Raw genomic sequence first — 25,327 nt, 5'->3', positions numbered from 1 at the left:
AGGGGTTTTGAACCGGTGCCAATTTTGTTATTTCACCTAGTGTTTTCATAATATGATTTTGATGATCAAAGTTAGGCATCGACAAATGTATCAGTCAAACTGATGATTTAAAAAAAAAAAAAAGTGGGAGTTCAACTAGTACTTGTTGTTTCGGGGTTTTTTGATGTGTCCTGCGGGAGAGTTACAATTCCAAGAATTCCCTTCGACGCCTGTGCCTGCAAAATCACGAAGACTCCTGGGGGTAGGAGCTCCGCCTCCGACGATCAAGTTAGTAAAGATACGGGAGGTAGAATGCACGTAATGTAGAAGTTACTTCTCGCGTAATGGAAGAATTCTGCAATTAATATTGCTCGGGGTAAGTGTTTTTCTTTTTGAGGAGTATTCAATGTGAACAACAAATGTTTCAGCCCCCCATTAATGAGGGTCCTTCCACTATTTATAGTGGGGAAGGGATGGTTTCCCTTTTAGGGTTTAGAGGACACGTGTCAGCAGAGGATTGGAGCCCTGCTGACCAACGGCTGGATGCCACGTGTCACTAGGCCATTGGGCCACGTGTTTAGGGTATTTTTACCCCAAACATTTGCCCCTCACTGGTGCTGACGTGGCACGGTGCCACGTGGCGCCGGTGAAAGGTTTTTTTTTTTTTTTTTTTTTTTTTTTTTTTTTTTTTTTGAAGGATGGAAAAGCAGAAGGCGAAGAGTCACGACTTTTCACCTTCTGGGACAAATTCTATAAATAGGAGAAGATGTCCCCCGAGCTCTCATTTACAAACTCTGCCAAATTTCTGAAAATTTGAGAGCAGCCGGCAATTTGAGAGTTGAGAGCATTCGGAGTTGAGATTCGTTGAGAGCAACCGGTCTACAGACCGTCTGGGTCGTTGCAAGCTAGCCAGAGGTTTTCGAGAGGGTAATCAGAGAAACCCAGCCGGATTTTGAACCGCCTGCGTCTTCGCAAGCATCCCAAAGAATTTCCAGATTTTCTTCTAGGTACCGTCTCTATTCTTTCTAGCTTTTTCATGTATTTCCGTTTGAGTCTTTTACTCGCATTTTTGTTCATTGGTCCCATAAGTAGATGGACCCCTTATACCCATACCTGGAACCTAGCTGTGAACTCAGCCGGTTTATTAGTACGGCTGAGTCTAAAACTGGGTCTGCCGCCTCTGTTCTTTGGGACAACCCTTTTTCAACACCCATATCGACCGACTCTGTGTCTGTGCAGGACACAATGGCCAGTATCCGGTCTACTGCCAGAGATCCCAACTACAGAAGTGGGAGCTCAGATGAGCAGCCGCCTGAGGTCCTAGCTTCAGGCGGTGAAGTAGAGCAAGGAGAGGTAGAGCAGAGAGGCTCACCCGGGGGCGCTCCTAGCACCCCGGGTGATAGCATTTTAAACGAAGAGAGTGCTCCCCTCCAGGAGACCAGAGAGCAGGTAGGCTCTGATAAGGAGGTCTCCAACTCCCCAGCCAGCTCTGATGCCGGTCACGTTCAAAGTAGCAGTAGCAGCTACTTAACCGAATCTGAGGATAGCGAGGAGGCGGAGAGGCCTTCTTGGGATAATAGGAACGATCCTCTCATGATCGCCGTCTCCTCTAAGGACCGCGAGCTCATGCGGGCTGCGCTGCCAGATTTTATCAAACGGCGGCCGCTGGGGGGTGACTATTCAATAAAAATCCCGGCTGCTCTGGGAACAATATGGTGGATGGACAACCGAACGCGAACGCTTGGTTCGGGTGCTACGAGGCGGCCTTCGTGGCCGGAGTCCGCTTCCCTCTCTACGACACAATAAAAGCCATACTTAGGGGGTATGGCCTAGGTCTCTGGCAATTAACCCCCAACTCATGGGTAAATATTTTAGGGTATATCGCCGCCTGCGAGATGCAGGGCCTCAACCCCGGCTGGGAGGCGTTTGCCCACATGCATTACTTGAGTAGGATCCCAGGCGGCTGGAGAGCCTGGTATACCTTGACCACCCAGCCCAAATACCTGATGACCTTGGACAAGCCATCCAAATGGTCGGATTGGAAGCACCGGTTCTACTTGGTTAAGGCCCCAACTACGGCAGAGAACAGAGAATTCCGGATCTACAACCGGAAACCAGAACTCTTGGGGACCAAGTGCTGCCTGCCACCTGTCCCGGAGGATGATAGAGAGACCATCCTTGACTCCGGGTTTTTTGAGTTAGTTCCTGACACCCTCTCATCCGGAGAGATAGTAAGGGTACCTAGAAACTGGGGGCCCAAACATGAATTTTTTAGGGACGAATGCTTCTTGTCCGCTTGTGGTCTAAGCAGCATGTTTAAAAAACGTATGTATTCGGAACTCAACCGGTTTCTTTCGAACCGGATGCTTTTATTTCCTTGCTTATTTATTATTCTAACTGTGTGCCTTCCTCTGCAGAAGAAGCCAAGAAAATGCTGCCCACCGAGAAGACACCGGCTAGGTCGGCTGCCGACATCCGGAAAGCCAATCTCGAGAAAAAACTTGCTGCCCAGGCGGCGAAGAAGGTATAACCGTCTGATCCTTCTCGTTTATTTCAATCCTTTTATCCCATAACTTATATTTTTCTCGTTTACAGGACGGGAAGCAGATGCCCCGGTCCCTTCAAAAACAGGTCAGGCCTCCGCCGACCCAACAAGAGTCTGCATCCAAGGTGCAGAAGACAGCTGACCGGCAAACTACCGGTGGCAAATCAATAAAGGTCCCAGACGGGCCTGGATCTGCGGATGTGCTTTCTGCCATCCCATTGAGGACCGCAACCGGTCCCTCTGAAGGCCGTTCGGGCCGCCAAGGTAACTTCGACCTTACACTGCTTGATCTGCCCATGCGGGTCAAGTCTTATTCACAGTCTCGATCGCAGCCGGGGGATTCTCCAATCAGCCGGCAATCTATAGGCAGAGCATATGCGAGTTTCTCACCGTCTGTTTCTGGTGCAGATAATTCTCCCCGCTGGCCGGACGGGGCACAATATGCCCGGGCCATGCTAAAAGCCGTCCCTAGGGACGAGAAGGAGGCGATCCCTGGGATCAACTCCTTTAATGCCGACCGGGTGCTGGTCGACCTAGCCGACGTATGCTCCAACAACCATGCGGTAATTTTCTTGACGTGCATTTTTAAATATGCAGTATTAACCGGCTGTATTTTTGCAGGCTATGCTGCGCGTAGAGGGGCTCAAACGAGCTTATGCCCGCAAGTCTGAAGAGGTAAGGAGAAGCAAACGGGCTGTTGATGACGCCCATAATGTTGCTGACTACTCTTTGTACATGCATGGCTTAGAATCTAAATCTATACGCATGGAACAGGCGGAGAAGGCCAAGGCCCTCCAACAGCAGATTGATCAGCTGAAAAACCAAGTTGACCAACTGCAGGCGTCCCTGGAAGATGCCAATAAAAAGTTGGAGGAACAGAAAGAGCCCCTCCAACGGCTGAGCAAGGCGGAGACTGAAAATGGCCGCCTTGCCAAAGAGAATGAGCGCCTGCGCAAAGAGGCGGCTGCTGCCAATGAGAACTTCAAGGCCACCTTGGAGTCGGAGCAGGAGAGGCTCATTGAAGAGAATGAGCATGACTGTGCAAACCGGATGCAACGGGCGTTTTCCATCATCCACCCGGAGGCGGACTTCACCGTCTGGGAACTCGCCTTCAAATATTCTGATCTTGCCATTCTGGCCGAGGAGGCGAATGAGCCGGGGCCCGGACCCTATGACGCTTGGGTTAGGGAGGAGATTGCGCGACGGCAGGCGGAGGCTGCTGAAGAGGAAGAAGTCGTTCCTGAAGCCGACGCAGCCGCTCACCCTGATCCAACCCAGAACCAACCGGAATAGGACCGGTTCACTGTTCGCCTGGAGTAGCAACTACTTCCCGGCCTGCGCGCCTTGCATTATCTTGTAATAGCACCGGATGAGATGGGCTAAGCTGTAATAATTTTTATTTTGAATATTAACATTTTCACCGGCTGAGCCGGCTTTTGAATGCTTTTTATGTTTCTGCACTTCAATACTAGAATTCTTGTTATTTTTTATACATATTTCTGCGAGGATAACCAAAAGAACCCCGCTGGTAACACTACCGCTTGGGTCTTCGCAAACATCAAAGAAATTTGCAAAGGTTGCCAAGAGGACCCCACCGGTAACACTGCCGTCTGGGTCTTCGCAAACTAGGCGAAGAAATTTGCAAGGGTTGCCAAGAAGACCCCACCGGTAACACTGCCGTCTGGGTCTTCGCAAACTAGGCGAAGAAATTTACTAGGGTTGCCAAGAAGACCCCACCGGGAACACTGCCGTCTGGGTCTTCGCAAACTAGGCGAAGAAATTTGCAAGGGTTGCCAAGAAGACCCCACCGGTAACACTGCCGTCTGGGTCTTCGTAAACTAGGCGAAGAAATTTACTAGGGTTGCCAAGAAGACCCCACCGGTAACACTGCCGTCTGGGTCTTCGCAAACTAGGCGAAGAAATTTCGACCCAAAACCAAACCGGATGGCGTCTGGGTAATTGCCCCTGGATAGCGGTCTGGGTCTTTGCAAGCCAGGCGACTATCCATATGATATAGCTCGAATATACACTAAGTGCCAACATTAGATTCGGGAGCCAGTCGGTTTATACTGAATTACCGGTCGGGACTTCGCAAAAGAATCACGCCAGATTAGGATGTCCATTCACCGGTTGGGCTTTTGCAAGCATACCCCTGAATGAATTATGGCCTAGACCAAATGTTTAGGCCTGCTCTTAGAGAGTCAGGCGGCGGTATTGAGTACCGGCTGTCCTTCCAAAAAGTGAGCCGGCTGCAAGTTTGGGGTTGCTAGCCTGCCCCTTTTTTTTTGGTGCGAAGGATCGTCAGGCGGATTTGTCCGCCTGTGTGATCACTTAGAACAATTTACCACCCAAATGGGAGATGTTCTCTTCGATGAATTCACCCGTATGGGTGTCACCGGATGAAAAAATTTAGGCCTGCTCTTAGAGAGTCAGGCGACGGTATTGAGTACCGGCTGTCCTTCCAAAAAGTGAGCCGGCTGCAAGTTTGGGGTTGCTAGCCTGCCCCTTTTTTTTGGTGCGAAGGATCGTCAGGCGGATTTGTCCGCCTGTGTGATCGCTTAGAACAATTTACCACCCAAATGGGAGATGTTCTCTTCGATGAATTCACCCGTATGGGTGTCACCGGATGAAAAAATTTAGGCCTGCTCTTAGAGAGTCAGGCGGCGGTATTGAGTACCGGCTGTCCTTCCAAAAAGTGAGCCGGCTGCAAGTTTGGGGTTGCTAGCCTAGCCTTTTTTTGGTGCGAAGGATCGTCAAGCGGATTTGTCCGCCTGTGTGATCGCTTAGAACAATTTACCACCCAAATGGGAGATGTTCTCTTCGATGAATTCACCCGTATGGGTGTCACCGGATGAAAAAATTAGTTACTGGTGCCGCTTGTGGTAGGCAGAAGACATGGCGGCTGTATACAAAATTGAATGTAATTCTCATTAATCATTTGAAAATTTTCAAAAGATGTACAATACTTAGAAGTAGTATTTTTTGAGGTTATCTACATTCCAAGTTCTAGGCAACTTTCTTCCGTCTGGAGTTTCCAGGCGGTAAGTGCCGTCTCGTACTTCTTCAAAGATCCGGTAGGGTCCCTCCCAATTTGGGGTTAATTTGCCTTGTTCATTGGCCCTACCGGTTGCCTCCATTTTGCGAAGCACAAAATCTCCTTCTTTCAAAGGTCTTTTACGAACCCGCTTGTTGTAGGCTCTAGTCATACGCAGACGGTAGATTTCATGACGCAAGGCAGCATTCCCCCTTCGCTCTGGAAGAGCGTCTAATGCCAACCGCATGGCTTCCCAGTTAGCCTCCTCATCATATAACATAATGCGTAGAGTAGGCTCATAATGTTCAATGGGAAGAACTGCTTCAGTGCCGTATGTCATGAGAAATGGGGTCTCACCGGTTGCCCCCTTTTCGGTTGTCCGGATAGCCCAAAGGACATGAGGTAATTCCTCTGCCCATAGTCCACCGGCTCTTTCTACTTTCTTCTTTATCCCGTCTGAGATCAACTTGTTAAAAGCCTCAACTTGACCGTTTGCCTGAGGACGGCCAACGGATGCAAAACAATAGGAAATTCCTTGGTCTCCCAACCAGGTCTTCAGGACAGGCGTTTCGAACTACGGTCCGTTGTCGAAAACCATGGACATTGGAACCCCGAACCGGGTGATGACGTTTCTCTAGATGAAAGAAATCACGTCTTTCGTTTTAATCCCTTTTACCGCCTCTGCCTCAACCCATTTGGTGAAGTAGTCTACTGCTACAAGAATGTAGCGGCGGCCGCCTGATGCAGGCGTATAAGGTCCCAAAATGTCCATGCCCCATTTAGCAAACGGAACCGGACTATGGATTGCCGTAAGTTCTGTTGCCGGTTGATGTATCAACTTAGCGAATTTTTGGCACTTGTCGCATCTCTTTACTAGATCCATGGCATCCGCTTCAAGAGTGGGCCAGAAGTACCCTTGCCGTCTGGTTCTTCTGGCCAGGGACCTGCCGCCAATATGCGAGGCACAAAACCCCGCGTGCAGATCTTCCAAAACTTCTCTCCCCCTAACCGGGGTTACACATTTCAAAAACGGCTGCAGGTATCCCTTCCGGAGGAGTTCCCCTTGATGCATAACAAAACTTGAAGCACGCTTCTTGAGCGCTGATGCTTCTGAAGGGTCATCCGGCAAGGTACCATCCGTCAAAAAGGACCGGATGGGATCCATCCAGGTAGCAGTTCTGTCCAAGACTCCAATGGGATCATTCTGAATACTTCGTTTTTCAATGACTTCCCAAAAGACCGTCCTAGGAGCATCACCAGAGGCTGATGATGCCAACTTTGAGAGGGCATCCGCCTGATTGTTTTCAGACCAGGGCACCTGTCGCAGATGAAATTCATCGAAGGACCCAGCCTCCTCTTTGACCGCCTGCAAATATTTGATCATAGCCGGATGGGTGGCTTCGTAGTCACCTAGGTATTGGCTAACGATCAGCTGTGAATCTGAGCAGGCGTCGACCTTTCTTGCACCGGCTGCCTTACACATGCGCAATCCGGCTAGCAGGGCTTCATACTCTGCCTCATTGTTGGAGGCTTGGAACTTAAACCGTAGTGCATATTCAAAGTTATCCCCTTCCGGGGAATGACAGATAACACCTGCACCACAGCCGTTCACCGTAGAGCTGCCGTCTACAAATAACTTCCAGACCTGATCAGGGTTTTCCGGGTGCACCGGCCTAGTCATCTCGACAATAAAGTCGGCAAACGCCTGACCTTTTACTGCCCGCCTGGGTTCAAAAGTTATCTCAAGGCCTTGTATTTCAACAGCCCACTTGATCATTCTACCGGATGACTCTATAGCAGTCATCGTACGCTTGAGCGGCTGATCTGTGTATACCACAACCGGATGTGCCAAAAAATAAGGCTTCAACCGCTTGACTGCTACGAATAAGGCCAACCCAAATTTTTCGATCAAGGGGTACCGGAGCTCAGCATTTTTTAAGACATGGCTGATGAAGTACACCGGCAGCTGAATGTCGTCTCTCTCAGCGAGGAGAACGGCACTAAGGGCGTGATCAGAGACGGCTAGGTACATGTACAGAACCTCCCGGGGTAGGGGGCTCACTAGCCTTGGCAAAGAATGCAAGTGCTGCTTAAGCCTCTGGAATGCCGCCTCTGCTTCTTCACCCCATTCAAACCTTGACCTCTGCCTGATTGCCTGAAAGAAATAGAGGCACTTGTCACCTGACCGGCTGAGGAACCTCCCCAATGCCGCCAGACAACCGGTCAACTTCTGGACCTCTTTTACAGTGCGGGGAGACTTCATGTCAATTACCGCCTGTATTTTTTCCGGATTAGCTTCGATGCCTCTTTGGTCAATCAAGAATCCGAGAAACTTCCCAGACTCAACACCAAATACGCATTTCTTTGGGTTAAGCATGACCCGGTGCCGCCTGAGTGTGGTGAAGGTTTCTCGCAGGTCTGCTAGGTGATCCGTCTGTAGCTTGGATTTGACTATCATGTCATCGATATACGCCTCTACATTCCTGCCAATCTGGTTGATAAAAACGGTGTTTATCATGCGCTGGAATGTAGCCGGTGCATTCTTCAACCCAAACGGCATCACCGTATAGCAGAATAACCCCTGATCAGTGACAAAAGCCGTCTTCTCCTGATCTTTCTTCCAGAGAGGTATTTGATGGAAGCCGGAATAAGCATCCATAAAGCTCATTAACGCATGGCCGGCTGTTGAGTCGACTAGGCTGTCAATCTTTGGAAGCGGGTAGCTATCTTTTGGGCATGCTTTGTTCAGATCTGTGTAATCCACACACATCCGCCAAGTACCGTTCGGCTTCTTTACTAGAATGACATTTGCCACCCAATCCGGGTAGTAGCATTGCCTAATGAATCCAGCATCCAACAGCTTTTTGACCTCAGCCGCTGCCGCTTGAGATCTTTCTCCACCATGATCCCTCTTTTTCTGCCTAACCGGCTGCTTTTTGGGATCTACGGCTAGCTTGTGGACAGCAAGATTCGGGCTGACGTCTGGCATCTCTTCCACTTCAAAGGCAAAGATGTCTTTGAATTCCTTCAGCAGCTGGAGCAAGCCTTCTCCCAACCGTTCGAAGGCTACCGTCCCGACCTTGACTGTTCTTTCAGGACGGTTGTCATCTAGGATGACATCAAGGCAGTCACCAGCCGGCTGAGGTCGTTGGTCATCTGACCTTTCCCCGGCTAGTGATTGCTATTTCTCCTTTTTGACGGGTGCCAGTTGGTCCGCCTTTCTTTTCATACCGGCTGCCCTTGGAGCCGGGACTGCTGGGTCGCAGTTATCAATATCTATGGGCTCACCCTGGCCGGCTGCACCCATAGTTGTCTTGACGTCAGAGAGATAACACTCTCTTGTCGTCTTCTGGTCCCCGCTTAGGGCACCGAATGTACCATCATCCTTTTGAAATTTGACCAACATGAGGGACGGGATGATGACAGCCTTAGATGCGTTGAGGGTAGGACGGCCAAATATCATGTTGTAGGCGGACAGCTCCTCCACAACTAAAAACTTGACTATCATGTGGCGTCCTTGCCCCTTTTCACCCAGCCGGATCGGAAGATCTATGCTTCCGACCGGATGCACTACTCCACCCCCAAAACCGACTAGTGGGTGAGGAGCCTGGTGCATGTTACCGGATGTGTACTTGAGCTTGGTCAAGCACTGATAACTGATTAGGTCAGACGAGCTCCCGGTGTCTATTAGGATCCGGCCAACCTTCTGGTTGGCAACCTTGCATTCGATGACGATGGGGTCATCATGAGGCCGCCTGACCTTGCCCCGGTCCTTTTCAGAAATAAGGACCTCAGGGGATGCCTGGCCCTCATCCACTGAGTTTACCAGCTTCCTGATGTTGTCTTTGGTGCCCCGGATGGTGGGACCCCCTCCGGCAAAACCGCCTGCTATGGTGAAGATGGTCTCTTCATCCGTCTCGGAGTTTACTGGGCCGGTTTTTGCCACCTGCCCTTTCTTGGCCTGGGTATTACCCTTAGCCTTGGGTAGGTAGGATTTTAGGGCCCCCTCATCTGCCAGACGGTCCAATAGCCGTCTGAGGCTATAGCAGCCATCGGTGTCGTGGCCGACATCCTCGTGGTATTGGCAATACTTGCTCTTGTCCCGTTTATTCACGGGGCTTTTCATTTCAGCCGGTTCGTCGAGAGACATCCGGTCTTTGATTTCCAGGAGGATGGTGGAGCAATCTTTTGCGAACTCGTATTTGGGAGCATACGGTTCTGACTTCCGCCTGATCTTCTGGGCCGGCTGTCCTGATCGGTCAGCTGCCCAGACCCCTTTTCTCTTTTCTTCCTTTCTTGCCGGCTGATGCTATTGCCGGCTCTCTTTTTTGTCAGACTTTTTATAATCTGACGGCTGCTTGACAGCACAAAGCTCCGTCGCCTGTATATAGGCTTCAGCTTCAATTAACGCCTCTTGGAGGGTAGCCACCCTCTTCCGGACGAGGTCAAACTTAAAGGTCGACCCATCCTTCAGACCTCGAAAGAAGTCTGTATAGGCCACTTCGTCTGATAGTCCTGAAATCTGAATTCTCATCAGATTGAACCGTTTGACGTATGACCGGAGGCCCTCCCGGTCGCCCTGCTGTATTGCCCCTAGGTCGAGGCTAGTCTTTTTGGCAGGAATATTCATTGAGAAATTTGACGTAAACAAGTACGCCAAAGTTCGAAAGTTGTTGATGCAACCGGCTGGTAGGTTACCAAACCACCGCTGGGCTATGCCCTTGAGGGTAGCCAGAAAGCATCGACACCAGACGGCATCATCTAACCCCTGGAGGTACATGAGGTTAGAGTAGGCCATTATATGGTCTTCTGGGTTGGTGGTGCCATCATAGGCCCCCACCAAAACATTCTTGATCTTAGGCGGCTGTGCCGCCTGGGTTATCTCTGGTGAGAACGCCGTTGGCTGTTCCCCCAAATTTAGCAGGCGCAGCTGCCAGTCCGTGGGTTGGAACGGCTGCTGCGCTTGCCCACCGAAAAGACCCGGTGACATAAAAGGGGATCCACCCAACCTATTCGGTGTGCCGAATAGGCCAGGCTGGATCACTTTGGGTCCAGACCGGGCAGAAGCTTCGCCCGTCTGGCTCCCAAGGTTCGTTCCCGTACGCCTGTGTGACACGTCATGGAAACTGTCCGGGAAGGTCGACGTTGAGGCCGACGCAGACGCCTGACCTCGCTTCTCTTGGATAAATGTGCGGGCGTCTGAGAATGTTTTCTTGGAGCCATCCGGCTGTACGTGCCGGATGGCCTTTCGCAACTCCCCTTGAGGAAAACGGAGTCTGCTTGGATCAAACCTTAAGCCCTCCCCCTCCTTTGGCTTGGGATGAGGGGTAGGAACTCGTTCTTTGACCGCCTTCTTTCCAGAAGGCTTCTTGGCCGGCTGACCCTTCTTTGGAGTAGCTGACCGGATGAGGCTCTTGATCTCACCCTTGAAACTATTCATGAAAGACATGAGTTCGTTTCTTGTAACGGGGGCTGAGCCCCCCACCGTTTGGGCAATTCCAGCCGGTTGCCCGGCTGGGTTGCTGGGAGCAGCTTGGCTGATTTCCCGTTCTCTTCTATCTTTAGCACGAGGGTGCTTCGTTCTGAAAGACCCATCCGGGGCCACATATGTTTCAATTTCGTCTCCACTTTCATGGTCCGTCTGGACCTCAGGCTCGACCACAGGCCGTTTGCCCTGATTCGGTGACACAGTATCAGAAGTCATCTTAGAAGTACTCTCCCCACAGACGGCGCCAAATGTTTCGGGGTTTTTTTATGTGTCCTGCGGGAGAGTTACAATTCCAAGAATGCCCTTCGACGCCTGTGCCTGCAAAATCACGAAGACTCCTGGGGGTAGGAGCTCCGCCTCCGACGATCAAGTTAGTAAAGATATGGGAGGTAGAATGCACGTAATGTAGAAGTTACTTCTCGCGTAATGGGAGAATTCTGCAATTAATATTGCTCGGGGTAAGTGTTTTTCTTTTTAAGGAGTATTCAATGTGAACAACAAATGTTTCAGCCCCCCATTAATGAGGGTCCTTCCACTATTTATAGTGGGGAAGGGATGGTTTCCCTTTTAGGGTTTAGAGGACACGTGTCAGCAGAGGATTGGAGCCCTGCTGACCAACGGCTGGATGCCACGTGTCACTAGGCCATTGGGCCACGTGTTTAGGGTATTTTTACCCCAAACACTTGTAATATTTATTTTTTTTATTTTTTTTTGTGACAAACGTTGTAGTATTATTAATTAAAGGGATACTTGTAATTATATACAAGTACTAGTTTTGTGCCCGGACGATGCCCAAATGGTTGATAAAGTTTAGGATACACTTTTTAGATTGACTAGGAGAGTCCACACACGCAATGTGCGCAATATAGTTACCCATACATCATGGGGAGTGTTTCGGGGTTTTTCGTGTCCCTCGGAAGAGTTATAGCTCAAGATTGGAATCACAAGGTCGCCTGTGCCTGCAAAACAAACGGACCGTTGGATGGTCGGTGGTCCGCCTCCGAAGATTAAGTTAGTAAAGTGTTCAGAATAAAACGTGCAGAAATTAAGTTATCTGCTCGGATTCCAAGCTCAAGTGTTGTCTGTTTCTTGAGAACGACAGCTCAGTAATAATTGCAATAATTAACGTAACGTGTCCCCATAAATGAGGGGAATGTCCCTATTTATATGGTCCTTGGGAAGTGTGCCCTCCCTAGGGTTTGATGGCCTAGGGATTAGGGCACGTCATTTTGCGGCGCCCTCAAAGTTTGGGCCTTGAAGGTCGCCTTTTGAGAAAGGATATCTGAGTGACATGTGTCACACATCTGGAGAGGCCATTTGGGCGCCTCCTAGGGTGACATGTGTCACACATCTGGAGAGGCCATTTGGGCGCCTCCTAGGGTGACACGTGTTGCTCTCTCATTGGTCCACTAGGGGTTATTAAATACCCTAAATCAGGAGCTATATCTGCTTGACACGTGTCACCATCTGGAAGGTCCGAGTTGGCGCCCCTTCCAGTGACACATGTTAAACTCTAATTGGGCCACTTGGCAGGGTGTAAAATACCCAAAACATTTGCCCCTCACAAGGGTCACGTGCTTGGCACATGACGCCTGTAACAGGTGTCAGGCTATGAATGACCTAAAAGTTACTTTTTACTTTTCACTTAGTTCTAGGGTTTTACCATGAACATTTTACCCCCTCTATAAATAGAGGGGTTGACCTCCCTTGCATTCACATTTGCGTGAATCTTTGGGAGAATCTTTTAATTTGACTTGCAAAGACTTTGACTTCTTCTGCATCCGACAGTCGACCCTCTTAGTTCGCCTGCTCAACCAGACGCCCCAGACCGACGACTCTTGTTACCATCTTCTAAGGTGACCGCCTGATCCCTTCTTTACTTATTTATTTTCATTTTTTCTTTATCAAAAATGGTTTCCCAAACGCACCCGGCATGGCCTAGATTAGTGATCAGTCGGTCACCGGGGATGGCTGAATTTAGAACTAGGAGTGCCGAATGCTGGTTCGAGAGCTTTCCTTTAAGTACATCTCCAAATCCGACAGTGTCTGTGCCCCTGCAGGACACGATGGCTAGAACAAAGCAGACGACACGGAGATATAAGACGGATGGTTCTTAGTCCCATTCGGATAGTGAGACTGTTTTTTTCTGACGGCTCCATTAGGGCGCCTGTCTCGAAAATAAGTAGGGAACCCCCAGCACCGTCAGCACCCTCAATAACTCATTCTTGGAGGAGTGTGATAAATAGTATGAGAACCCCGGGCCGAGTGGATCGATGCCGGATGATGAGCAGGGGGAGGACACTACTGGTTCCAGCCAGCGGGCCCCCAGCTCTGAAGAGAGCTCTGATGATGACTCTGCATCTTAATCTTCCAACTGCGTCCCCCTTGACTTAGAGGAGGCCCAGTCAAACCTTCAAGCTGCTAGAGAGTCCCTCTCCGTTGAGAAGGGAGAGGGCTGGGAGGAGTCATCTGCTTCCAGGCGACAAGAACGTGCGCCTTATTATCTGCACGTCCCAGAAGGCAGGCGGAAGATCATGAAGGATGATCTTCCCAAATTTCTTTCTACCCATGTCATGGGACATGGGTTTCTTCTGTTCGTGCCGGATGCTATGGACACGGTCACTTGGCCTGAGATGGCCTGCTATGGTGACTAGTGCTTTGGCTGCTACGAAGAATCTATCCAGGCTGGACTTCGCTTCCCTCTCCATCTGGCTGTGGAGAGGATTTTGGACGGATACCAGCTGGGTATCAGGAAACTAGCCCCCAACTTTTGGGTCAAAATTTTGGGCTACGTTGCCGCCTGTGAAATGCTGGAGGTGGAGCCCAGCTTAGTGGCGCTTGCTCACATGCATTACTTGAGCAGGACTCCCAATCCAAGCGGGATCGGCTGGTTTACTATGACCAGCCACACCCGTCATATGATGACGCTAGGGAAAGAGAAAAAATGGAAGGACTGGAAAACTAAATTTTACATTGTCTCTTCCCCAGACCTCCAAAGAAACAAGCGGTACAATCGCTGGACCCAGTATTCGCTCGTCTTGGCTGGAAGAAAGCCCTTCCGCCTGTTCCCAGGCGGGCACAAGAGGAGATTTTTAATCGGGGCCTTTTTACTGTGGTCGTCCGAATGAACAACGAGACAGGGGTCAAGGAATTCACCCCCCAAAGCTATATTCCCATATTCGAGTGGCTCTCGGACGGGACGTACTTGGCCGCCTGCGGCCTTAGTATTGAGATGCCGAGAGGTAGCTGGCCGCATGAATTTATTAGCTTTGCTACCCATTTTGTTTCTTATTTATTTCACTGCGAACTCTTTTTGTTGTTTGTTGCAAAAAAAGCAATGGCCAAGCTTCCCTCTCACAAGAAGCCAGCTATCTCTGCCGCTTTCTACTGCTCGAACCTCGTAAGCAGATGAACAGCCACCAGGCGGCACTCTTAAGGTAACGAACTGTTCAGCTCTTGCAAATTTCTTTAATGAAATACTTTGTATATTTTGTCTCAAAAACTCATGCTTAGAATTCTTTTTAGGGTGGCTTATTAAAGCCTGCCCCTTCTTCTCAACCGGATCCCAAACTGCGCAAGTAGTCTGTTGGCGATGTTTCCCAGAATCGCAAGAAACATATCGCCACTAAGCCTTAGAGGAGAACGGGCACCTCTTCCCCCACCCAAACTCCAACAAATTCGGACGCTCAACAACCATTGTCGAAGAGTGGCAAATAGCCACTCACCACTGATGGCGGCACAGCAGGTAGCAGCGAAGCCGCAAGGGGAGAAGGAGGCAAATAATCCGACCATCCGACCATGCGCTTCATGAAGTGCAACCTTGTTCAAAGTCTTAACTTAGTTGTATTTGTATTAATAGATGCCCTAGTGAGGCCAACTGACCTTCAGATGGCCAGGCGGATTCTCAGGACGCTTGATCCTGAGGACAAGGCTGGGTCAAAGGGGTCGGCACCCTTGACCTTGATGGAATTCTGGCGCTTCTTTGCGAAGTAAAATTTCTTCTTATAACTTGGTTAATATTTTTTGCCGAATGGTTTTTGATGAATTTCCTTGTTTTGGACGATTGCAGGCTATGCTGCGCGTGAGCAGTCTCAAAGGGCCACTCAATGAGAAGACTAGGGAGGTAAAGGCAGCGAATGTTCGGGCCGCCTCTACTCTGGACAAAGCTCAGTTTGAGATTGCTCAAAATGAAATTTTGACACTTGATATGTTGTATTCCCAAGCGTCAACAAATCTACAAAACCAGCAGAACTTGGACGCAGCAAAGCAACGGGTGCAGGAGTTCCAAGAGAAGGTCAAGGGACTTAAGGAGAAGCTGGAGACTCTCAAGGAGGCGGAATCCAAGGCGTCCAACCTAGGGGAGACGGTCAAGAGACTCCGAGGGTGGCTGTGCAACCAGGAGACCCAACTCCGGACCAAGTATAGGTCCTTGATGGAGGAGGAGAAACAGGACTTGGTTAAACAAGTGATGGACGATAATGAGGTCGTCATGCGTGCGTCCTAGGCAACTGTTCTGTCGTTTGTCGATTATCAAACTTGGAAGGCCTAGTTTGATAAGGTAAACGACAAGTTCAATGCCTGGCCCCTCAGGGAAGCACAAGAGGCGGGCGAGAAGGAGGCGGCTACCTAGAATGCCTCCGAGGAATCCAGCTTGTCCGGCGGCTCGTATTCTGGTTACGAGGAGGATGATCAGGAGGGAGCTGAGGAATCCATGGAGCATGCGCCAGAGGACAAGGCGGATGCCAATGCTGAGAAGCTCCCCTGATCTTTAAGCTTAATGTTTTTCTTTCTGCGGCCGAATGGCCAATTACCCTGCTTTTCTAGCTTCTGTGCCGAGTAATCATGTATCTTTAGCGACCAGGGGGTCGAGTAATTTGACAATTCCTGGCTTTTCCAGTTAACATTCGGAGTCGTCAGTTTTGACGGGTGTTATTTTTATGAAGCATTCGATTGTTTGACAAGTTTTATTTAAATTAGTGGTTATGCTTTAAAAATTTTCAAAGCTTTCAATTTTCATGTATAGGAATTTCTGTAAAAATATTCAAAGCTTTCAATTTTCATGCATAGAATTTTGGCCAAGTATTTTAACCTGTATAGTATGCGAATGTTCTTGAACTTGGCCGGATGTCACTTTGTTTCAGTTGAGTGGATTGATTGAATTAGAAATAATTTTTATACTTTAAAGAGTATGAATGGTTTCTAAGTCAATCAATCACTATGGTGATTACCCCAAACCAAGTGGCAGACGGCCATATAGAGAAAAAGGTTCTATAAATGAATCCGGCCAAAGGCCTTGAGAAATATGGAAAAATTGCTAAGTTTTTTAACTTAACATTTTAATTAAGAACATATTGGTCCGCCTGCCTTGCCCCAGAGCAAGGACATGTGGTAAGATAGCCTCTATTCCTGAAACAGTGGTTGTCATCCATCTGTACTAGAACAGGCGGAAGACTTGGTGCTTTTTAGATTTCAAGTTAGATTAAATCAAACGGCTGCGAGCGCTGCCTTAGCGCATTCGGTAAGGCCGCTTGTTGTTTTCGTAGAGAAATGTGCCACCCAAATGGGAGATGTTTCTCCTTGACGAATTCGCCCGAATGGACGTCGCCGGTTGCCTAACTCATGTTGGAGCAGACAATCGTACTCAAGTTGGAGCAGACGGTAGTTTAAATACTCCCTCCGTGTTTAAATAATCTGTTCAATAAGTATAAATTTTAACAATTGGAAATTAATAATCTGTTCATTGAGATGATTCCAACAAGTACCCACAAGACTATTTTTTTCTTATGTATAAATCACAAATATTAGTCAAAGTAGCACAAATGAATAGTGCAAAAAATAGAAATGGAGCAAGTATTAAAAAACGGAGGGAGTAATATTCATCCGGCCATTGGCCTCGGTTAAAGAATTTAATAGCCACTAATTCATTGACTTAGCTTAAAATAAAAGATAACTAAGTTAAAAGCTTAGTTTTTCATCTAGCCATTGGCCTCTCGTCACTTGGACGTTAGCTACTAAGTTTTTAACTTAGCTTAAGGATAAGTTTAAGGGCGACTGCTTTGGTGCAGTAGGGGTTTTTTTTTGGGCGTCTGCTGTTGGGGCAGACGATCCCAAAATTATATTTAGATTAAGAATGTGCTTAGCCGTCTGCCTATTGGGTAAGCGGTAGCTCGCAGATTCTCGGCGTTGGCCATCTGCATATTGTGCAGGCGATACTCCAACGTCGCTAATAAAAATTTTGGTCCGCCTGCACATTGTGCAGTCGGTACCATAGGGGGTAAGTAGGATCTGCAGCACATAGTGCAGGTGGCATCCTTCATTGTTATGAGCATGGTCTTTCTGTAATTTGTGCAGCCGGTGTTTAAAATAAAGAAAAGAAAATTAAGACAAGTATGAAATGAAGGCAAAATTTCATTAACAAGTCAAAAAACTTTACAAAATTTTAGAAGTAATATTTCTTCAAGTTATCTACATTCCAGGTTCTGGGCAGCCTCCTTCCGTTTGGTGTTTCCAGGCGGTAGGTGCTGCCTCTTACTTCTTCATAGATTCGGTAAGGGCCTTCCCAATTTGGGGTTAACTTTCCTTGTTCATTCGCCCTACCGACTGCCTCCATTTTCCATAACACAAAGTCCCCAACATTTAAAGCACGCTTGTGTACTCTTTTGTTGTACGCTCGAGTCATTCTCAGACGGTAGATCTCATGGCGCAAGGCAGCATTGCCCCTGCACTCAAGGAGTGAATCCAATGCCAGGTGCATGGCCTCCCAGTTTGCCTCTTCATCATATAGCATAATCCAAAGAGTCGGCTCATAGTGTTCAATAGGCAAGACAGCTTCTGCCCCGTACACCATGAGGAATGGGGTCTCTCCAGTCGCCCCTTTTGCGATTGTTCTGATGGCCCACAGGACATGTGGTAATTCATCCGCCCATAGGCCGCTAGCCCTCTAAAATTTCTTTTTAATGCCGTCTGAGATTAATTTGTTGAAGGCTTCAACTTGGCCGTTTGCTTGGGGTCGGCCGACTGATGCAAAATAATTGGAGATCCCCTAATATCCTAACCAAGTCTTCAATTGAGGAGTCTCAAACTGAGGACCATTGTCAAAAACCATAGACATAGGCTCCCCGAAACAAGTGATGATATTCTTCCATATGAAGGAAATCACGTCCTTTGTCTTAATGTTTTTGACCACCTCTGCCTCTACCCATTTGGTAAAGTAAGCCACAACCACTAAGATGTAGTGCCTGCCGCCTGGAGCAGCCGTATATGGACCCATAATGTCCATGCCTGATAAAGAAATAATCGCGTCGTTAGACAAGTACACCTAAATCAAATACAATTTATAACACTCGACTTATCCTAATACAAGTATATGGCAAGAAGAGGGGTCGAACCACAAGGAGAAGCACATAAACACCGCATTTATCACTAGACTTTAAGCTATCTCGGGACAAAGGACAAGAATGACTAAGAGATTAAACTAAAGGTAAAACGAGTTAAAATTATTATAACTAAACACCAAGGGAAATGGGTAGATGTAGATGTCGCTTGATCATGCAATAACATAAAAGCAAATCAATAGTGAACTAAACATGCATGAATATCGAAATAAGGTCTAATCTAACCGCCTTCTGGGGTTAATCGGTTTCTCCTAACATAGCCTCTATGTTTCCACACTAGAACCATATATTGGGAGGTGCAATCAAAGAACAATCAATAGTAATGAACCTTAACTAAGTCAACTTTTGTTCCTTGTTAGCAAAGATTCACCTTTAATCAACCAACAATGTGCACTTTCAAGAAGATCAAAGAATATCAGGCATGCAAAGATTTTAATCACAATTAACTTAATCCCAATATTATAAGCATGAACAATTAGCAACTACACCATTGCCACACCCTTGGCTAAGTGACTACTCATAAATCATGTTGAAAACAATATAAATCACCAAATCAATAAGCATCAACATAATCAATAAGCAAAGAAGGAAAATCAAAGTAAACAAACAAAATTAAATGCAAAGGTAAAGAGAAAGAGTAAGAGATTGCTCATTAATTGAAGTTGAAGATCTACAAAAGATTAAACAAGCTTCTTCTTCAAAATTCAAGTTCATCAATGAAGAAATCCACACTTTCTCTCTCTACCAAATAAAGACTAATAGTGTTTCTCTCTTTAGATGAAGCTAAAAAATGCAGAAAATTAAAACTAAGTTTATCTAATTACATCAAAACGTTCTCAAAATGGGACTTACGTAGTCCGTACACAGCTAGCTGAAATAAGGGAGTGGTCCAACCGAACACTGGGAAGGTTCGGCCGGACTACAGGGTAGGTTCAGCCGAACCATGGGTAGGTTCGGTCGAACTCCCCTGATCCTGGTCTGGTCGAATTTCTGAGGTTCGACCACTCCTGCAAAATCGCCAAATGCAACTTGACTCTGCCTCTACGTTCGGCCGGACAGTGGAGCAATTTTGGCCATACCCTGGTTCGACCGCACCTTCAGGGGGTTCGGCCGAACCTCTCCTTAACCTTGCTTATCTTCATCTTTCCTTGAACTTTTGGCTTCCTCCGCTTGAAGACCCCGGTTCTTACACAAAATAATCATGGAAATCAAATTAAAGAGTAGGAAAAAGGGAAAAATCTAGGAAAGAAGATGCATAAAGGGTAGGGAACTAAGTGCAAAGAAAACGATGCAAACAAGCCACAAATGTGGGAAAATGACCATCAAAATGAACCTTAATCGTGGCATAAATGCCACTCATCAAATTCCCCCACACTTGCCTCTTGCTAGTCCTCGAGCAAGGGATACCAAAACAATGAGAAAGCCATAACAAACATAACATGACAAGGGTTAAGAAAAAACACTTAAGCACTTAGGTAGAAAATGCTTCATTTGAACTCGAACGAGAAGACATGCACCAAAGAATACTCACCTTTCTCAATTCAATGAGGGAAAAAACGTTATAAGGTGCTCGCGGTTGAAAGAGACAAACCTAAGCTAAGCATAGAGAACTAATGACTTCACTTTCCGCCCTAGCCCCAACCAAGACGGTCCACGTTCTCTCCACTAGTTTCAAGTCATCCCTTAGCTAGCTCCTCATGATTCCTCGAGGGAACTGGAAAAATATATTTTTATGTGGAATCATTAGGTCATCCCGACATCTCAACTATGCATACTCTCTCCATAGGGTTGAAATCTATCTCCCTCCACCGGTCTTTGACCGCGCTCCTCCAAGTCCAAGGGTCTTAAACAGGGTTGTAATGTCATGGCTAGGGGTTAAGGTTGGGAATTAATTTGAAAATTTGGGTGGCAAATCCTAAGTGAAGCAAAAGAGTGGCCATCTCTCAAGAACAACCTAAGAATTGAACCTAATCTCAAGTTACAACCTTCAATACAAACCTCACAACATTACTTCATCCCTTTTCATTTCTTTCATCTCTCTTTTTTTTCATCATTTTTTTCTTTTCATTTCATTTTTTTTCATCATTTTTTTCTTTTTTTTTTTCAACTTCACTTGGTTTTCATGTTTTGCAACCTTCTTCACTAACTTTTTGCATATTCTTTTCATAACCAACTTTCATAACCTTACTTGAAACGATTTACACAAATTTCTTGCTCAAAACCAACACTCTCAAACTCGAACCTCACAAGCCAACGCTTAACTAACTACAAGGGTCGGTAGAACATAGGCCGATAGGATTTTAATATGGCTAAGTAAAGAAAGGGAAATAAGGCTCAAATTGGTTAGCAAGTAGGTGGATGCAAAAATGAAAACAAAATTTGTAACAAAACACAAAGAAAACAACGAAAAATGAGAAGAAATGCCCTCTTCCTCCTCTAGAGTTGTTTGGTCACGATCTCGGGAGCTAGATACCAACACAAAGATTAAGACATGCATAGTTAAGGATCCAAAATGCCACTCACAATAATGATGAAGTCTAGAACAAATGACGCTCACATGGGATAAGAAATAAGCAAATACTAAATAGAGGGAATCCTATCCACTACAGAGAGCAACTTCATCTTACCACTTTCCCGTGAAATAGGGGTTCAAATGTCCTCAAAAGTTCTAAAACGGGGCTACCTTAGCTTACAATGTGTCTAACTCAACCATAAGAATTCTCAAGCCGTGCAAACCCTCATCAACTAGGAAGATAAGCATTCAAAGACACGTCACCATGAAAGGCACACAAATCCAAATGAATTAGCAAATTCCAAATCAAAAATCATTTCAACTTGTCATAGTTATGCTTGTAACACAAAAAGGGAAAAACAAAACAAAAGAAAGTGGAAGAAATAAAAAAGGTTCACACACGAGGCATATAATCCAACTAAATCCCAATCGTCATACAAGTGATCGTTCGATAACAACATCAATGATCCTAGGTTTCATAGAACTAAAAGAAAACATCCTCAAACCATTCAACTCCTTCCTAAGCTAAACCTAGACTAAACACTCAAAGAAAGAGAAAATAAAAGAGAGGAAAAGTCTCACCAAATGCCGTTTGAAATAGAAGACAAGATAATTCATACAATCTCACCAAGGGAGCTCGTGTTGCTCCTTAAATTCCTTCGTCTCCGCTTTCAAGCTTCAAGAAAAGTGAGCCAAAACAAAAGAAACTATGACAAAACAAGAAAAAGTTAGAAACCAAAGAAAAAGACTAAAGTTATAAATTAAAAAAAAGGAAAAATAAATAAAAACTTATCTACAAAGTTTGGATTAAGGGAATTTGGATTGTCGGGAATTTCGGATTTTTCCTTGGGAGCATCTTCGCCTACACAAAACTCAAGAATCATCAAAAATCAACAAAAATCATCATAAAAACATCATCAAAACATCACCATCACATCATCATCATCATCACATCACCATCATCATCATAACATCATCATCATCATCATCATCACAACATCATCAACTACAACAAGGCCACTATCCTCAATAGTCCTCCTCATGTACAAGCCACTACCCAACCACACTACCCTCCTATGTACATTTCAACCAACAAAGAGAAACATCCTCCCCACACTAGTCTTTTGCACGTCTCGAGCAAAAGTTAAAAGTTAGAAGTTCCAAGGGGAGGAAGGGAACCCTCATCATGGGTTCCTATCTCCATGCCCTCTGGGTTGAGGGGGTTTATCAAAATAAAACCCGGGAGTATCCATAAATGGGTGGAAGGGTTGGTTGAAATTCTCATAGGGCCACCCATGGCCACCCCAACCACCATCGAAAGGATTTGGGGTTGATGTGGAAGCCGGATCATAAGCTGGATCACACCCACCCGAGCAATATGGGTTGTATGGTGGGGTGCTAACACGTTTGATAGGGTCGATGTTACCCTCCCAATAGGGGTAGTCATTGGGGGTGGGGTTGTTGGGGTCATAGGGCCCGCAATGGTTAACCGGACCCTCTTGAGGAGGGTGGTAGGGATAGTTAACATAGGGCTCTTGGATGCCCGCTTGTACAAGATTATCATAATTTATCCTCCCGTAGTACCCCCATTGTTCAATGGAAGCTTGGTTATCACGGCGGTATCCTCGAGGTAATACGGAGGGCATTCAAATAAAAGGGAGGAAAGAAAGAAGAGGAAGATGCCTCACCTCCCTCGCTAAGGGGGGGAATGGTTTGCTCCGGGCGGTGGACCGGTGGAGGGTGAGGAACTGCACCCCGGGCTCGGGTTCTTCTCAATTCATCGGGGATGTGCTACCGGAAAATCTTCCATTTAAGGAGTGGAGTGGTCCACCGTAGTGAGAGAGGGGACCGGAAGGACACACCATTCTACCTCTTTATTAACTAAGAGGATAAACTTGTGCTTGCTTCTGGTGTAGTTTATGAAGCGGTTGTGACGGAGAGCACTAAGGGAGAGAGAATAGGGAGGATACTCGTCAGTGACTTCCTCTCGGTATTGGTGCACAAAGGGGAGCATTTCTATTTGTTACTTATAAGCTCTATTCTTCAAGGAAAGGGCAATGATAGTGATCATCCCCCCCATAAAAATATCGTCACCAAGATGGTTTTCCCGAGTATCCAAAAGCCTTTAGATGAAGGTGGAGGAGCATTAGAACATGAGGCGCTGAGGGTTGTCGGCCAAAAATAGGCAAGCTACCTCATCCTTAACCATTGAGCCGAGGTTTGCTTTGAAGAACATGGCATATTGGAGAAGTCGAGCAAAGTATCTCATGGCTATATGGATGATGTTGTTGACCTTAAAGGCGTTAGTTTGGAAACTATCCTTGGTAGATATGCTCCTCCACCACTCTTGCTCGTTGTAAGGGATGCGGTGAGTGGAAGTCATCTCGCACGGATGATCTAGCCCGTTCGCATGCTAATGGAAGATCTCGTTTAGATCACTCTCAGTTAGGGAGTGATCCTCATTGAACATGCAAAAATGTATCACAAGTCGAGGTTCCTCATCGTTAAATTCCGGCTCTATGACTTCCTTGCGGAGAGAGGCAAGGAATTCCAAAGTCACTCGCTCATAGGTTTGAGCGTGGAGGTAGATGAAGTCACCCCATAAAAAATTTTGTGCTAACCGGACTACCTCATCCAAGATACCGAGCATTTGCAACGTTGTAGGACAAAAGAACCTTGTTGATCGGATGGGACGATTGATGAGGGTTTTGTAGACGTCCCAAAAGTGCTCATTTGGAGCAATTATTCTATGATCATTTATGTCGGGAGGGCGGCGGGAAATTCGTTGATGAAGATTCACCCACTCTCTTCCTATTTGACTTGCTCTTACCGAGTACCATGATTCTACAAAATAACCAAGAGCTATCATTAGGACAATTTGATAAGAGATGACATAAGAAGCTAGCCACGGTAAAAGTGTATGCGTGAAAGTAGTTGCCTTGAGTTGTGAAATAGATGTAGAGGATAACAACAATACAATTCAAGGCATAAATGGACACATTTAAACCAAGGCATGGGCAAGAAATCCTATGACATTCATATGTAAGTCCTAACAAAGTCTAGGTGAATTTTGGCATGATGTCCCCTAATTACGTGATAATCATTCACCAAAGCATCAAAATCAAACCAAAAACAACGAGAATCAATCTCCAACAACATCCAACTCATGAATTTCTCAATCATCAAATAGTAGCATGAACACCCCAGCATGAAATCAACATATTTAAGCAAAGACATTAAGATCAAATAAAACCAAGGTATACATGCATAATAATCAATGAAACATGTTCTACTATCAATTACCAATCAATTGCAACAAGTAAATCCAAAGAACCACATGAATCAAACAAGCTATTACCAACAATTTCAAGAATACCACAATTCATATTTAAACATGAAAAACATGGTGAAGGTATGTGAAATTGAAGATATGAACTTGCAAAAGGTAGGAAAACCATACCACAATTGATATTAAGTAAGTAGAAACCCAAAAACACCAAAGCACTCAAACCCCTAGAAATTGGGGAAAAATTGAAAGATGGGATTTTTGTGTGGAATTTTGGGTGAAGATTGTAGAAATTATTAGAGGATGGAAAATAAGTGAGAAAAAGAGAAGATTTGAGTGATTTTAATGGAGATGGGAGGTTGTATGAAGGGTTGCAATGGAGTTTAGAGTGAGAAGGAGGAGAATAGAGAGAGGGAGGCCGAAATGAATTGATGAAACCGTGAGGAAAAACAGCAGCCTTTTTTTTAAAACCCGTCAAAGGTTCGGCCGAACCTTGGGTAAGTTCGGTCGAATCTTTGAAATAGTTCGGCCGAACTTGCTCAAGGTTCGGTCGAACTTGCTCTCTAACCCTGAATTCACAAAATGGGCAGAAAGTTTCCAGTTTTTAATTCCAGAGGAGGTGCAACTGAACTCAATAATGATTGGGCGAACTAAGGTTCGGTCGAAGCCCTTATGTGTTCGGTCGAACCTACTCTGAATCCTTAATTTCTGCAATTCTGGCAAAATGTTTTCAGATTTAGCTTACAGAGGAGGTGCGATCGAACTCAAGAAGGTTCGGGAAAACTTTTCTTAAAGTTCGACCGAACCTTCAGGGAGTTCGGTCAAACCACGTAAAAATGCTCATTTTGCAGCAAAATATGCACAAACACCCCTCTTCAAAATATACTAAAACACCATACAATCATGATAAAGCAAAGCATACCAAAAATTCCAACACAATCAAAACTCAAAAGTCCAATAATCCAAAATTGTAGATAGAAAAATAACAAAGCATCAAGAAAAGAAGAGAGTAGAAAAGGGTTAGAGACTCTAGTTGCCTCCCGGAAGCACTTTTGATTTACGTCGTTAGCTCGACGTTCCTTGAGCTAA

The 25,327-nt window shown here is 46.3% G+C and overlaps 1 protein-coding gene across 1 annotated transcript; it reads left to right on the top strand.

Moving 5' to 3' along the window:
- The first annotated feature begins 3,148 nt into the window (after positions 1–3,148).
- Positions 3,149–15,550, top strand: LOC110701187 (tropomyosin-2-like). Its single transcript, XM_021878786.1, has 2 exons — positions 3,149–3,565; positions 15,116–15,550. Exons 1-2 carry the CDS (start codon positions 3,149–3,151, stop codon positions 15,548–15,550), a joined length of 852 nt encoding a protein of 283 aa, XP_021734478.1.
- Positions 15,551–25,327: the final 9,777 nt, after the last annotated feature.

The sequence above is a fragment of the Chenopodium quinoa genome, unplaced genomic scaffold (assembly GCF_001683475.1).
Source record: "Chenopodium quinoa cultivar QQ74 unplaced genomic scaffold, ASM168347v1, whole genome shotgun sequence".
Classification (NCBI taxonomy): Eukaryota; Viridiplantae; Streptophyta; class Magnoliopsida; order Caryophyllales; family Amaranthaceae; genus Chenopodium; species Chenopodium quinoa.
Note: the sequence above shows the minus strand (reverse complement) of the source record. Positions and strands in the feature narration are given on the sequence as shown.

Coding starts and splice junctions, on each gene's coding strand:
- LOC110701187 (XM_021878786.1), top strand. CDS start 3,149: ATGCTGCGCGTAGAGGGGCTCAAACGAGCTTATGCCCGCAAGTCTGAA. Junction 3,566..15,115: donor AAGAGAATGAGCATGACTGT/GCAAACCGGATG, acceptor GGACGATTGCAG/GCTATGCTGCGCGTGAGCAG.